A 15,522-nucleotide genomic window follows, 5' to 3' on the forward strand; every position below is an offset into this window, starting at 1 on the left:
GTGAATGTGTTTACATGGATCGCTTCACTTTCACGATGGTTTCAGCTTTCACACAGAAATCCATCTGACGATATCGTATGTATAGCAATGCTTACATTAATCTTTGTGATAAACATTACAGTCACATGCAGCCTGAAAGATTGTGCGCTTGTTTGTACGTCCAAAGCATGCATGTGTGTTTATGTGTATCTTGTCTTGTATTAGGTTACCATTAATTGACCACAAACATAATGGACCCACTTAAGAAATGACATTGTCTCTAGGCACATACATCTACACACACACACACACACACACACACTGTCATTGCATCATTACATTATCTCCCTGATGTGAGAGGCAGTAATGCTGTCGGTGCTCATGAGTGTCTTGAGAAGTGGTCGTATCATATGTTCAATTATTGCAGAGTTGTCAATAATGCCACAGTTTGTAATTTATGACAGTGCTTTGAGACTCCAGCCTCTTATAGGGGGCCTGTAAGTATAGACTCAGATAATTTTTTTCTATACTGTTGATGAACAGAATCTTGTTTAACGGAGACCTATTGAACATATGAATTTGTCTGAGTGGTTACATTTGAAGTTGTAACAAATTCAGAAGTTTTCACAGCTACTTTCAAGAACCCATAAATGGATCCCAGATGAACTTTGTCCTGATTGACTCCTGGTCTGTCCTGCCTGTAATGTTACAAATGGAAACCCCTCCTGGTTGTTGGTGTAGTCAATAGTCCTCAGATACATTTTTAAAAACTCTTTCTACAAAACATTTATTTACATGTATTTTTAAAGCAACTTCCTCCAAAGTTTGCTAAACTTGATCTGAACAAGTCCGAACGACAGATTTTTTTTAGCCCAACACGATTGAAAATACGTTTTGGATAAGGATCAATGAATTGTGACAGATATGTGCTCTCTGTTGGACAAACTATGTAATTATGGCACGCTAATTCTACTTTTTTATCAGTCGGGCTCTTATCTGAACTCTTTATATGTGAGAGCTTCTGGTATATCAAAAGGTTAACTGTGGAACTGACCATAGCTGATAGTAGGGATGAACAGCCATTTTTTGGATAAATGTATTTTAAAACTGATGAAGAAAGGAGGATCTTGCTTTAAAAATGGCAATTAAGACGAAATTGCACCATGAAAAATACCATTTCACTTTGTAAAGGAACCCATTAAAAGGTAAGGCACATTTTTAAATGGTTATAACTGATGAGTCAAAGAACCCAATAGGATGACGTCCCGAACCATAAAACAGCTTGATCTCAGATGGAAACCACACAAAGGACCCAACTGATGTAGCAATAAACTTATATACTTGTATGTTGTTTAAGTAACAATCTTTTGGACGCCTCGCCAGAGTGAACAGATGAAAACAAACCTTTTGAATAATTTTGTCCCGTTTATAGCAACGCCTGTTAAAGAGCCTGGCTGTGAAATAAACCAACAAAACAAACATGTAATGCAATGCACAAACCTGGCCATTATTTTTTTTTGTAACTTGCTGTTGAACAGCCTCAGATGTTGTGTCCTTTATGTTTCTGTGAGTGAAATTGGCAGGTTTGAGGGTTAGATTCCCTCTGAGTCACTAACACTGAAACATGAGTGAAGTGATGGTAGTGTTGCTTGCATTAGATAAAAGCATCCAAGAAATGTCAAAAACCCACTCAAAGGATGTCAGAAATGTGTCTGGGGCAAATGAAAATGGATGTATGGGATATTGATTAGTGGCCCTGAATGATCGTAGTACACAGCTGTAAAAAGCCAGAGACGGCGAGAGGAAAGAGGCATGGGAGATGGGGATTTGTGGTGGAGAAAGAAAGAGAAAGAGGGAGGGACAGAGGGACACTTTCACATTTTCCTCTCGCTCATTTGAGTAAAGGAAGGGGAGGTCCAGTTTGAGTCATAAACCAATGAAACAAAAACAGTGAGGGAGAGGAGAGAGACAAATCAGACATGCAATGAAGCTGATGAACACAGGCCACACCAAGGAGTGAAAGACTGGACCAGCATAAAGGTTAACACCACGTTCCTCTTATCAGAATCTGGAGTGAGCTTCCTGGCGAACAAACAGCTTCACCACCTCACTTCCCTGAAGGTATCTGTTGAGGCTGGACAGAAACTGCGCTTTTCCCTCAGACTCAGGAGGACCCGACCCGTTGCCACTCATGGCCTCCATGGCGTGGGGCTGCATCACCGACTTCTTCACCTATGAGACCACCAAGTCTGTGGTGGTCAAGAGCTGGTCTGTGGGCATCATCAACCGTATCGTACAACTGCTCATCATCGCATATTTTGTCGGGTCAGTTGATTTGTGTTTGACTTTTTTTTTTTTTTTTTTTGCATGTTTTGTGGGTGATTGTGATTCCTTATTATCTGTCCATCCCAGGTTTGATTCTTTGTGAAACTGCGTAGTAAAGCCAGCTCCACAGAACACATTGTGGACAGTTTTCCCTGGAATAGTGTTTCCTGTTAACTGTTTACAGTTTCCAAATGGCTAGATACTGTATGTGTTTAGTGTTAAAATAATTTCCTTTGCCCCCCTTTAATTTTAGACTAAAGGAAAAGTGAAATAAAACTGTAAGCTGTGCCACACCTGCTCAACATCCCCTTTCCTAAATTATCAAACAGCAGGACAGCGGTGAAAGAAAAGCTCAGATCCTTTACTGAAGTAAGAGTAGCAATACCACAATGTAAAAATACTCCACTACAAGTAAAACTCCCGCATTCAAACTTGTGCTTATGTAAAAGAAAGGATGTAGTATCGGCAACATGTAATTAAAGCATTAAAAGTAAAAGTACTCTGCAGCAGAATGGGCCCTGTCACATTATTAAACATGAAATTATTTGAGGATTATTGCTGATGCATGAACATGTCAGCAGCATTTTACTTGCATTTGGGTAGTTTGAGGTTAAAAAGTAATTATAGCTGTTAAATAAATGTAGTGGGGTGAAAAGTACTGTAGTGCTGTAGAAGTATAAAGTAGCATAAAATGACTGGGAAATGCTGGGAAAATCTGAGGCTTAGCTCTGTGACTCGAATTGATACATGAGAGGCACAAACTGGGGCTCCCTTTGTCAAACAAATAAAGAAAAGGTAAAAATAAAGAAAAGGTATACATGAGTGGGGGAGGAATAGTTATCTGAAAGAGATAAGAGAGTTTCACACAGGACAAACACATTTTAAGCCTGAATTTGATATAAAAAGTGTGAGGAGTTTCAGTTAATTGTGTCCAGAAACAAGACTCTTCATCTTCTCCTTCAACTGAACTCTTGAGCTGCTGTTGAATCTTTTGTGTCGTGTCATTTGTCCTGCAGCTGGGTCTTCATCCACGAGAAAGCTTATCAGGTGATCGACACCGGCATCGAGTCCTCTGTGATGACCAAAGTAAAAGGCTACGGTTACCATCATGGCCATGTGATGGATGTGGCCGACTACGTCTCTCCCCAACAGGTGTGTGACCCTGATTACATGTGGTCTTGTCTGAGGGAAACTATCAGGCAGATTACACACATAACCTCTTTAAGGTGGAATGACAGTTGTGGTGGTGGTTTGTGATGCATGTGAAGCATCTGAGAGTCAGTATCTGAAGTTAGTGTGAGTCCATAATACCACTGTTCATGCAGAAACTGTGGTTATGTGTTTATTTGAATCATTTTGATCCATTTTTCTATGTGCTATATGAGGCACATTTTGTCCATTGGATAGCATTACATAAAGGTATCATACATGTTCTGCTGTGTTTCAGGGTGCAGGTGTGTTCTGCATCATGACCAAACTCATCATCACAGAAAATCAGTTCCTAGGAAGATGTGCAGAGGTGAGGACACACTCAAATCACTAGTTACCAGTCAGTTTCAGTGGACTAATTACATTTGAAGCACTTCATGGGCTGGCTCCGAGCTATATTACTGAACCTTTGGTTCCCTCTTAGTGCAACCTAATGTTTGCCCAAAGTGTTATTTTTCCAGGGAATGTCTTATCTGTTATACATCTGTTATTCTACTATGTTCATTGTATTGTATTTCTTTTGTGTACCTGATTAACTTGTGTTGAAGAACTGCGGGAAATTGCACAGCTAGTTCTAGTGGGGTGCCGGCTTCTAGGCAGATACAAGACAAGACGATGAGAAAGATTGGGAAAGCTGCACACTCCGATGCAACCATTTAATTTAACTTAGATTGACTATTTAGATTGATTATGGCAAACTTTATTATATAAATACATATATACTTTCAGTACAAAATCCAACAGTCACCTGACAAGGACAGGTGTTTCAAGTCAGATCTCTTAGGCAAATCAACTTGAAAGACACAGAAGTCCTTAGAAAGGCCAATTTAAGGAAGGCTGTGCAACAAAAACATGGTCACGTATCTTCTAACTTACTTGCTTACTTTGTTACCATGTGTACTATTGAAGGTTTCAATAGGTTTCTGTGTGTGTGTGTGTGTGTGTGTGTGTGTGTGTGTGTGTGTGTGTGTGTGTGTGTGTGTGTGTGTGTGTGTGTGTGTGTTCAGTTTATGAAGATGTTTAATTGTACCAAAGATGAACACTGCCACAAGCATTTCGGCTCCATCCTTTCCAATGGTGAGTCTAACAACATTGTCACAATGTTACCTGAACACGTGGAAGCAAACTAAGTATGCTCATTATCATCCTCCTCCAAACACGAAAAGACTGCAGAGGCTGAGTGCTTAACATGCAAAAAATCCAGCGAACATTAAGGTGCTCTTGAACACCCAGTATCGGCTGATGCATCGTTCGCCTTACTCCACGAAGTCTCCATCATCCCTGGTAGAAGTTTTACGTTACTGCAACCCTTCAGTCGAGTGGTGCACCGCTGCTGGTTGACTGCTCATCTGCATTTTTGTTGCTGCCACAGTGTCTCCCTGAAAATGTTCTGTCTCTTGGTCGAAGCAAGAATGGCTCAGAAATAACCAGCTTCTCCTCCATTAGCGTTGGCAGTTTCTGTTCATCTTTGAGGTCAGATTCAAGGCCTGCTGGCAGAGTTAAATATAAATGGAAAAGCCAAAGTTGTAAAAAGCTGTCTTGAAAGCAATCGACCCGTGCTGAAGTTTTTACAAACTGCTGAAGTAATACTAGAAATATGTATGTATATATATATACACACACCCTATGTGTAGATGTTTTTATGGTATTATTGCATCTTTAAAATTGTTGAGTAGGATATTGTTTATAGAAGGTAGACTATGCTTCAGATTCATGGGGGATGCTGTAGAGTCATTCTTGATACTACCACCAGGTGAGGTCAAAGTAAAACATTTTCAAAATAAAGTCAGGTGTATACATAACCATTGTTCAGTGTAACGTTACTTTGCCATCAGGAACCTCAGTTTCTGGCCACATTAAAAGATTGTCTGTTGATTCTGATGAGTTAGTTCAGCCAATCAGAAATACTTTATTGATCCCGGGGGGGGGGGGTAAACAAAATCAGTAAACAAAGCAGCAAACAAACAGCAAGAGCAAAAACCAGGAGGTAAGTTACATCTTTCCACATTCACATAAGTGATGTAGTGGGTGGAAACTTTTCACAGAGATGTGCAAAAGGCTGCTTACTCTTGGCAGCCACTGTATCCCTTTAACTATCCTCTCCTTCTGTCTTACACACCAGGCGTTATAACAGGCGTTTGCATTAAACCCCCTGATGACTCCGAGGGTCGGTGTGAGATTGAAGGATGGTGTCCAGCCGAGAATGATGAAGTCAAGATGTAAGATTTACACACACACACACACACACACACACACACACACACACACACACACAGAGATATGTTTGTGCACCAGAAGACATTTCCCTCATTGAAAGCCTCAATTGTCATCCTCACCCCTCCTTCTCTGTCAACATCCTCTCCAGCACACCGATGCTGGATGTGAACAACTTCACCATCTTCATCAAAAACAGTATTCGCTTTCCATTATTTGATGTCACCAGGTAGGTCTTACACACACACACACACACACACACACACATTCTCAAACGTAAGCAGCTGAATTGTAACTACATGCTCTATAAAGAACTGATCATAAACAAGAAATCTTTCTCTCTCAGAGGAAACTTTCCCACCACAATGACGTCCAAACAGATCAAGAACTGTACCTACCACCCGGAGACAAACCCCTTCTGCCCCATCTTTCGTGTGGGGGACGTGCTGAGCTATACTGGGCAGAGCGTGGTTTCCCTGGCTGACAAGGTCTTATCTGTTCTCTATCTTCTATCCTTCCTCAACATTTCCTTCACTACATCCTCAAGGCTAAAATGTTGTACACAGCATGCTGCACAGGATAGGAGTAGGAGGAGGGTTGTACTGTCATAAAGGATAAACCCAATTTAAATAAAGTGTCAAAGAGTTTCAGGTCTAGTTTCATTTCACACATGAGACTATAAACAAGGACCCCTTCCTCACCATCATTCCCTTGTCCGATCTCATGGTCACGTCAGAATTTAAAATGGAAAAGATTAGTGTCAAATAGTCGGTGTGAGTACGTTTTTGCATCAAGACTTTGGTGAACTTCGTGCTGTTGACCAATAGCAATAGCTGTGTGACCTTACCCTGATTATTGTAAAGAGGTTGAGCAAATAAAAAGCAGGCTGAATCTGAACACTAGTGGTTGCCCTCTTATTTACCACATACTCCTCCTCCATGTCTTCCAGGGTGGAGAAATAGGAATAAACATTGAGTGGAAGTGTAACCTGGACCTGGACATTGAATATTGTGTCCCCAAGTACTCTTTCACGCGACTGGACGCACCTTTTGCCAAGAATGCCGTCTCCAAAGGCTACAACTTCAGGTAGCAAGGTCGATTTTTTCCTCTTGATGTCTACTCAATCTTTTTATTCCTTTTCAATCTCGCTCACTTTTTTTCTTCTCTTTGAACGCAGATTTGCCAAATATTTCAAGACAGAGAATGGGACTGATTTTCGGACACTTCACAAAGCATATGCAATCCGCTTTGATGTTATGGTCACTGGCAGTGTGAGTTGTGTTTACCACGTGAGAGTGGTATCAATCTTCTCATTTTACTCTCAACAAGACAGCAAATAATTATTATTTTATTTAACATTTATATTTAATAAGTATTTCCCAAATTGTCAAACTATTCCTTTAAAATCTCCATGACTGTAAATGTTTAGCATATTGAAATCATCATCAGCAAGTTGTGCAGAACACCGTTCTTTTTTTGAATATTATTATTATTTAATTTGAATGTAAATATTCTGGAGACAGCACTTCTGTCTGGGACATTATGTCACCTGAACTGACTCCATCTCTTCCTGCTGATCTCTTCCAGGCAGGAAAGTTTGACACAATCCCAACACTCATCAACTTGGTAGCTGCCTTCACCTCTGTTGGACTGGTAGGAATTTCTGATTGGGCTAAAGATGATTTAAAGAATGTATTTTTCTTGTCGCTGACAGCTTTCATTTTTATCTGTGTCGGCAGGGTACGGTTCTCTGTGACATTATCTTACTGAACTTCCTGAAAGGGGCAGATCAGTACAAGGCCAAGAAGTTTGAAGAGGTAATGCGTTTTTTATAATGCACTTTGCATTTTAACTGCCAATAAGTATAAACAGGGATGGCAGAGTGACTTTGACCAAGAGATTTAGTCCAGGTGAGATTTCCTCTGAGAGCTTCATCACAGATTTTTCTTCATTGTATTTTTCATCCAGGTGTCAGACGCTCAGATAGAAGCGTCGCTGGCTCAGAGCCCAGGCAGCCAGCTGTCGCTCAAACCAGGCATCAAGAGCTCCTACGACTCGGGAGCCATTTCCCTCGCCACCTCTGACCAACCCATGTGACTGACAACAACAACAATCTGGAGGAATCCTCTTTCTCTCTCTTTCCCTTTTTGCCTCTCGAGATGCATTATGCCTCTTCTGGTTGTCAGGATCCTGCAGTCAGTTTTAGTTCAGTACGTTTAAGGAATTGGGTAAAGAAGGACATCGTTGCTGGCATCTTCACAGTTTTGCAGCTAGACGTGGGAGTCAGAAGAAAAGAACTATGGCCTTGTAGCTCATAACATTAACCGTCCTGGTTAACAACACTCAGCAAAGTTTCCCTAAGAAAGATTTAAGATGAAACTCAATGAATGGCCAACTCTTCACCTTTTAACAAAGCTTACTTAAAACTACACTCAGGGAAACATCCAGTAGTAAAAATGAAAAAAAAAAAAGTATTTTATTGTAAGCAGTTTCATTGTACAAGACATTTTACAGCCTCTTAACTCCAATAAACTGCAACCTCCTGTTTGTCAGCCAAAATATTAAAGCTGCATAAATGCCCCTCTCGTTTTCCAGTTAGCTTTGCTCCAATGAGAATTTGAAAAACATGTTTAATACGAAAAAGAGTGTTGAGAATAAACTATTTGCGTAACATTTTGAAGTATTCCTCTTTCTTGTCACATGCACACACTCACCAAATGCCCTTCTTCTCTGTCCTGCATAAATAAAAGCACTAAAGAGTCCCCTAATGGTGTAAAGACATGGTTAATAATGACGTGTGTGCGTGTGTGTGTGTTATGAGAGGGAGGGCAGCAGTGGGATAAATGTGTGTGTATGGCTTGAGGTTTACAAATGGGCCATTATCAGTCCACTTCTGGGCGATGACGCACAGTAGGAGATGTTACTGTACTAATGATGCTTCCGGTGGTGCTGCTCCAGTGCTTTTATTTTTGTTATGTGTGTTTCACTATTGTGTCTTGTGTACCACTGCACTGTTTTGTTGGCTACGTATTGTATTTAAGTAGTATTGCTAAAGCCAATAAAGTATATCTTATCTTATTTTATCTTATTGGATGAATGTAATTCGTCTTTTTGTGTTCGGACAATCCAAAATGAATCCAACCTTCTCTATTTATTTCTCTGGTTAACTCCCACGTTTTCATCTCACACATCCTGTACATTTTACCATCGTCCTCTCTCTGAGCCCCCCTTCCCCTCCCTTTGTTTCAAACTGTGACCAGGGCACTAATAGATCAGCTAAAGAGCCTCTTAATGGCTCCGACAGTGATTTACTGGAGAAGATAGCTGTGAAAGGAGGCCACGGAGGAATTGACAGCAGTTGGCAACAAAGTTTGATATACTAACTTAATCAGACAGATCAATATAATGCATGTACTGGAAATGACAAAATATGATACACAGTGCCATGAAGTACTCTCTGAATGAAGCCTCTGGGCTTTGAAGCAAAGCTGCAGCTCGTCTGTGGTCAGAATGTTTCAGGAATACTATCACAGCATTTGAAGGAGGCCAAGAAGGACTGGATGTGTGTGCAGTTGTGAAACATGAAAAGCAGATAATGTCACTTCTTCAGATGAAGAATAGAAGAATTAATAAATGTGACTTGATAATGAGGTAGCTGGAGGGTGTTTTTTTTTTGTTGTTGATTTTTTAAAATATGTTAAATATGTCTAGTTTTTCATGCAGAGGGGACAATGTAGACAAAATGTGGGTGTTAACACACAGCACCCTTGTCCGGGATAACAAGATGGTAGGATGGCACCAAAGCTACAGTACTGCTTTCAGTCGGTTAGCTTAGCTTAGCACAAAGACTAGGAACAGGGGGAAACCGCTAGCCTGGTTCTATCAAAAGAAACAACAAAACCAGCACATCTAAAATTCACAAAGTGTCATCAATCTTCTCATCGAAAGCGAAAAAGAGTATTTCCCAAAATGTCAAACCATTCTTTTAATGTTTGTCTTGACCTTGTGGCTCCACTCACATGGCAGCATCACTGTAGCTATAGGCCCAGTAAAAGCTTCAACAGAGGACAATAATATTGTCGGGCCGTACGATCCAATAAGGGATGACTGTGATGTGAAGTGAGCCCTCATGATGATAATAGTGATGACTTTCAGAGTAACAGCTCTAACAAAATAGGATTTCAGGATTTCAAGAGTTGAGCAGTGAGCAGCAGACAATCAGGAACCACTGATGGTCTGCAGCCGCCACTGCTTTAGCTCCAACTCGTGTCTCCTTCCTCTTCTGGGGTTAATTTCCAGGATGGCCGGACAGGGAGCCATTACCAGGAGACAGAGTGAGTCAGTGACAGACAGCAGAGCGGAGAGCAGTCTGCTGCTGTCCAGTGTGAGGAGGAGGAGGACAACACAATATTTCTAATAAAAGCTGGTGGAAGAATATTTATTCCAGCAACCAAAGCGACTCAACACTTATGGCAGTATATAATCCAGTCTGGACAAAACCTCTTAAATTAAAAGTAACAGGTGATGCTTAAACATCATAGTTCTTGTAAGTGCAGTTTCACTATCTAGGCTTCCTCCCAGTGTTCCTCCTCTTCAGAGCCAGTATCCAGGCGGGGAGAGCAGCCCGACGTGCGGGTGCCGCCACCATCTCTATCGCTGCCTGCTCCACCTCACCACCCTGCTCTATCACAGAGTCCTCATCTGATCCCGAATCCTCCTCTGAGTTTGTAAGATCCAGATCCAGATCAGGAGGCGCTATGGTCACCACCTCCTCTGAAAAATGAACCCGCCGGTTGTCCTCAACTCGCCTCTGATCCAGATAAGATGAATGGAAGAAAGGAAAGATGAAAAGAAAACAGCAAAGAAAGTAATTAATAAAATGTCATATTTACTTATATATTTACTTTACTATGTGACATTGATCGCTTTTTGAACAATTTACTTCATCATGGACAGAACTATGTCAATCAATTACATTTAAGTGTAACCTGGAGAGTCAAATTTGAAGGGCCAAATGTAAATTAAACATATAAACTTTGTAATAAAGAAAAAGGGTAATGAATTAATATTTTTATGGGTTTGAATTAAACATTTCTTTCAAGGACATTACTATTTTTCCTTATTATTACTACCAATTACATACTTATTTGCAACATACATCTCCCAGTTCCATTGTGCACTACTTACTAACTGTATACAGTGTGAATTCATCTGTAGTAAACTGTTTTACAGTTAGAATACAAAAAAGCAACATACTTTACTGTTTTACTACTTTCATAAATAAATTCACAATGCAAAGGCAAACAAACTGCGACTTTGTCTCTTTGTTACTTAAATTTCACAAAAGAGACGGCAAAATCATTTTCCAAAGAATTCAATAATTATTTGTTTTATGAGTTGTTTCTGGAGCCATTTCACCACCTGCTGTGAGCAAACTCTTTCATTTCCTTTGTGCATTGCATTGTGGGAGAATAGAGTCAGCAGCACACTCAAAAGTCAGACAATGACTATTTAAGGATACTATATTTAGTGACTTTCCGAGTGTGAACACTCAAACCTGCTTGAAATCAGCATGTAGTGTGGATGTGGGACACAGACATACTGTGTTGATGGCATTCATACATTTTATACCACAAGAAGGCAATTACTTTTTATAACTTACCCTTTTTGTTATTATTTCCATGGAGGACTCTGAATTCTGCGATATGGAGTGTTTGAGGACACCCCTGGGTGCAGGAGCCAAAGGAGTAGAAGAAGTCGAAGAGAGAGATGGAGGAGAGTTTAGGATGTATAAAGGCATGACGTTATCATCTCTTGTTTCCTCCATCACATGGCCCAGTGAAGATGTGGACCCCCCTGTGAGACGAGAGACAAGAGAGAGAGACAATTTCAGCTGACAACATTTAACCTCTGTCAACTCAAAAGCCTGAAATATGTGATTATGCAGAATAACACGTTGTTCTGACCTCTCCCTGCCTCTTTTCCATCACTTATATTCTCTGTTTGAAGCCTCTCGTTGCTCCTCTCAGCTGACTGATGCTGTCTCTTTCTGTTGAGGTGGACTCTGCTCTTCAGCGCTGAGTTGATGAGAATATCTGCAGGCTGCATTTACAAACAGATAACAGGGTGACCAACTCACATGTGAAATTAGAATTCATTAAAAACAAAGGTAGAGGTAGAGGTAATGTGCTTCTGGGTGTTTTCTTGTTTTAATATTAATTAGAGGAACATCTTTTTAATAAAATGACTTCTGTTTAAATAGTAAATGACTGCTGGGTTATGCATCATAACCTGTACAAATGAAGGAGGTCTACGGGTGTGTCCGTGCTCCATTGGTTCTGACTGATCATCCTGTACTGCAGCTTGTTTTCCTTCTGAGACATCCATGCTGACAGGCGATATTTGTGCCCTGCTGAAATCTGGACCTGATGATGACTCAGTGCCCCTGAAGCTCCACTGGCGGTTCACACCTCCTTGTTGGTTCAAAGTCGGAGATGATGGACCACTATCATGAGCATTTTGTGGGATTTTAAGTGGGCTCAGGGGCTCCTCTGATGGTCTCTGATTGGCTGAGGCGGCTGACTGGTTGGGGTTTAGGAACTTGGCCCACTCTTGACCCGTGACGATCTCCTCCAGTAAGCTAAACGAGCCCAGGCCAAAGTCAAAGTCACTGGTAGACCTGCCACAAGAAAGGAGATTCTGTAAACGTGGACATTGTTACAGCACACAGAGATCCTGGTGTTGTCAATGTTAAGGCTTGTTTTTTACTTCTGTACTACCATTTGTTAATAATGAATCTGTTACTTTTAGCCCGTGATGATGTTTCCTTTTCAGGCATGAAAATCTCATGAGACTTATCGCAATGCAAAAGTGTGACTGAAGATGTCTGATGACAGATGCTGTCAGTGACAGGGGTGTGTTTGGCACATCGGAGGGAACAAATATCAGCCCAAACTAATATCGCAGCTATGGCTGGAAACGTCTCAGAAATACCTCACATATCTCACTCCTGTTGCCTTACGGCTGAGAGACGAATCAACAAGACCTGACTGTGAGAGCTTTTAGCTTCAGTGTTATGCTGACTTCAGTACTGGTTTAAGTGTAATTTTTACATTTTTAGGACAGTTTGTTGGTCGATTACCTCATATGTCCTTCAATAAAGCCGTCGTCTGTGTGTGTCGCAGGGGTTTTACTGGGATCACTGCTGTCTGGTGACATGAGGGTCCTTTCTTCCTCCTTATTTGATGTGTTCATGAGATTTTCTTCTGTCAATAGTTGGTTTTGAAGTGAAATCTGTGAAGCAAACAAGTTGCAGTTTCACTTAGAATTTTGACAATAAAAAATAAGTATCAAAACGCTCTACTCACTTCAGGTCCTTGCTCACTCTTCTGGTCTCCTCTCCCTCCTTCTTCTTTTCCCTTTTTGCCAAAACTCCCCGACCTGTCCTTCCACCTCTCCTTGATCTTCTGCGTCCATCTCCTCGTTTTATTCTCAGACGATCGCTGTTTTCTTCTAGAGCTGCTGTTTGTTGTTTCTTGGCCAGTCGGAGCAAACTGCATGTCTTTACTTTGTGGCGAAGCTCCAAATCCTCCATTTCCCATATGGAACACTTTATTCTCTAGACTTCCTGTGTTAAGATCTGCATCTGTGGGCTTCAAGGACCACGTGTAGACTTTGTGCGTAAAACCCTGGTTCTGTCCCATGCTTGTTACAGCATCATTATTACTAGGGGTGTCTCTGCCAAAATTCACCCTCTTCCCATCAGTCCCCTCAAAGGAAGTGATATCAGCATCCTTAAGTGATTGAGCAGGAAGCAGCTGCCCTGCTCCTGTTGGGGTGATGCCAGACTGTGTGGCCTGTCCCAACACACTGTTCTCACCCGTGTCACCATCAGTGTTGTCTTTCTGGGTGGGGGAGGATATGAGACCCTTGTCCACTTCACAGCCATGACCTTGTTGTTGTATTTCCTCACCTTTGAGGCCAAAGTTACTTTCCGCAGCAGAGATCCCAAACTCTTTGGAGGGGACACCATCAGTACCAAACTCAAAGCCATTTACAAGACTGTTGTTTACTTTCTGGACATTGGAGGCTCCCCTCTCTCCATCTTGCCCCCGTGTGGAAGCAGCTGTGATGGGTACAGGTGTGTGCAGGTATGCCTGGCCCTCTCTTCCCGGCTGGAGCTTCAGTCTCTGCAGCATGGACTGCAGCAAGGCCTGAGTGTCTGGTGGATTACGTGACTGAGACATCTAGGAACAAAACTGCTGTGTATCAAAGTCACAGAAAAGCATGTCATCGATATAGTCCACTAAACAGGGATGGACACACAGTCTTAAGTAATGTGTTGCTTTAAAAAGACAGAAGAAATTAGCTGTGTGTGAATCGCCCCCTTGTCCAACTTTCGTTGTTAAGACTCCTGTGATGGTTGTTTCCCTCTTTTTTCATTTTCCAATCTTTTTCCATTTTCCTCTTAACAGTTTCTCACCGCAAATATCAAGACAGGTCCAGGGATATTACGCTGTCACACTGCCTCCACTCCTCCATAATAATCCTCAAAGGTTTCAGCAGCAGTCTCTCTCTTTTTGTGCTGACTTTTGTCTTCTTGTGTCTTTTCAAAGTCTCTCTCTGTCACCAAATGTCCGTGGTTTCAGTACGCACGGGTTGTTTCAGCCACACCTCTTCAGCAACAGCAATTTAGAACACCGGTGAAGGGATCTACACTCAGATCTTACACTCTGAAGCAGACAAACGAGAAAGACCAGTGAGGTAAGATAATTGTGCATTGACAGTGACTCTCCCTCTCCCTCTCTCTCTGCCCATCTTTCTGTTTGCCCTCCCTTCCTTCCTATTCCTCGCTCACACATGTGCACACACACCCTCTTTCTTCCCACCATGACCGTTGAGTGGTAATTACAGGGCATTTTATAGTGAGCAGCTGCTATTTATGTGTCTTCAGAATGAAAGAAATATGAAAAGACAAGCCATGACCTTTGGAATAACCCATTTTATAGGAACTCTGTGAACTCTGTTGTCTTTTTTGTGAACTAAAAATGTATAAACAAGTCTTTACTGTGATTGTAGGAATAAAATATGATATATGATATGATCTCTAGCATGACACTGTACTGGAGACTGGAGAGTACTTTTTTCTAAAAGTATTTGTTTTTATTAGTATGTGTGGGTTATTATATATTGTATTGCCTACCCACCTTTTTTTTTATTTCCCACTACATTTATTTTTAATTTTCAGGTACAGTACAATGACCTTGACCTTGGGTATTTTGTTCTGGTGTATGAAGAAATTTCCCTCAAAAATATTCACCAAAGGTGGTGATTTGTTGAATTTACATTTGCGTATAAAGTAGTTGTAGAAGAGATACTCAGATCCTTTAATTAATCTAATTTTTTAATTCTTAATTTTTTAAATTTTTAATTATATTACTGGATTATCATTACCGATTAATTAATGTGTAAGCAGTATTTTAATGTTGCTGGTTGAGGTGTACGTAATTGATTGATTGATTTTATTCATGGATTTTCAGACACAGGAAAAATAAAACAACAAATCCAAAGGATAACATGTTAAACTGAAAACACTTATTTCCAACATGGTCCCAAGATGAACATAACATTCAACATAAAAAAACTAAAACAACACAGTCCTGAAATCCTGAAGCACATCACCACCATTTAGAAAATTCAAATAATTTATGTTCTGATGGATATATTGATGTATAAAAATGCACCTAACCTGTAACTACAGCGGTCAGATAAATCTAATGGAGTAAAAAGTACTAT

At 40.8% G+C, this 15,522-nt stretch overlaps 2 protein-coding genes across 3 annotated transcripts; one reads left to right on the forward strand and one right to left on the reverse strand.

Moving 5' to 3' along the window:
• Positions 1-2,170: 2,170 nt before the first annotated feature.
• p2rx3a (purinergic receptor P2X, ligand-gated ion channel, 3a) lies at positions 2,171-7,824 on the forward strand. Its single transcript, XM_070913421.1, has 12 exons — positions 2,171-2,304; positions 3,321-3,456; positions 3,752-3,823; positions 4,521-4,590; positions 5,636-5,732; positions 5,879-5,956; positions 6,074-6,215; positions 6,677-6,813; positions 6,905-6,998; positions 7,315-7,380; positions 7,467-7,544; positions 7,696-7,824. The coding sequence occupies exons 1-12, from the start codon at positions 2,171-2,173 to the stop codon at positions 7,822-7,824; spliced, it is 1,233 nt and encodes a 410-aa protein (XP_070769522.1).
• A 354-nt stretch (positions 7,825-8,178) lies between these two features.
• On the reverse strand, positions 8,179-14,316 carry LOC139291305 (A-kinase anchor protein 200). Of its 2 annotated transcripts, XM_070913303.1 has the most exons (7): positions 14,210-14,316; positions 13,095-13,988; positions 12,869-13,020; positions 12,019-12,406; positions 11,694-11,829; positions 11,390-11,583; positions 8,179-10,537 (listed from the first exon to the last, which is right to left on the reverse strand). In XM_070913303.1, exons 2-7 carry the CDS (start codon positions 13,971-13,973, stop codon positions 10,289-10,291), a joined length of 1,998 nt encoding a protein of 665 aa, XP_070769404.1. In that variant the 5' UTR covers positions 13,974-13,988; positions 14,210-14,316; the 3' UTR covers positions 8,179-10,288. The 2 variants fall into 2 exon arrangements, with proteins under 2 accessions (XP_070769404.1, XP_070769403.1); XM_070913302.1 differs by having other exon boundaries at positions 13,095-14,254.
• Between the last annotated feature and the right edge of the window lie 1,206 nt (positions 14,317-15,522).

The sequence above is a fragment of the Enoplosus armatus genome, chromosome 10 (assembly GCF_043641665.1).
Source record: "Enoplosus armatus isolate fEnoArm2 chromosome 10, fEnoArm2.hap1, whole genome shotgun sequence".
In the NCBI taxonomy this organism is placed as follows: domain Eukaryota; kingdom Metazoa; phylum Chordata; class Actinopteri; order Centrarchiformes; family Enoplosidae; genus Enoplosus; species Enoplosus armatus.

What these genes read in the sequence shown, in the direction of transcription:
- p2rx3a (XM_070913421.1), top strand. Translation starts at nt 2,171, where the DNA reads ATGGCCTCCATGGCGTGGGGCTGCATCACCGACTTCTTCACCTATGAG. An exon ending in ACTACGTCTCTCCCCAACAG is followed by an intron (nt 3,457 to 3,751) that starts GTGTGTGACCCT and finishes GCTGTGTTTCAG; the next exon opens with GGTGCAGGTGTGTTCTGCAT. An exon ending in CGGCTCCATCCTTTCCAATG is followed by an intron (nt 4,591 to 5,635) that starts GTGAGTCTAACA and finishes CTTACACACCAG; the next exon opens with GCGTTATAACAGGCGTTTGC.
- LOC139291305 (XM_070913303.1), bottom strand. Translation starts at nt 13,973, where the DNA reads ATGTCTCAGTCACGTAATCCACCAGACACTCAGGCCTTGCTGCAGTCC. An exon ending in GACCTCCTTCATTTGTACAG is followed by an intron (nt 11,830 to 12,018) that starts GTTATGATGCAT and finishes TTGTAAATGCAG; the next exon opens with CCTGCAGATATTCTCATCAA. An exon ending in TGGAAAAGAGGCAGGGAGAG is followed by an intron (nt 11,584 to 11,693) that starts GTCAGAACAACG and finishes CTCGTCTCACAG; the next exon opens with GGGGGTCCACATCTTCACTG.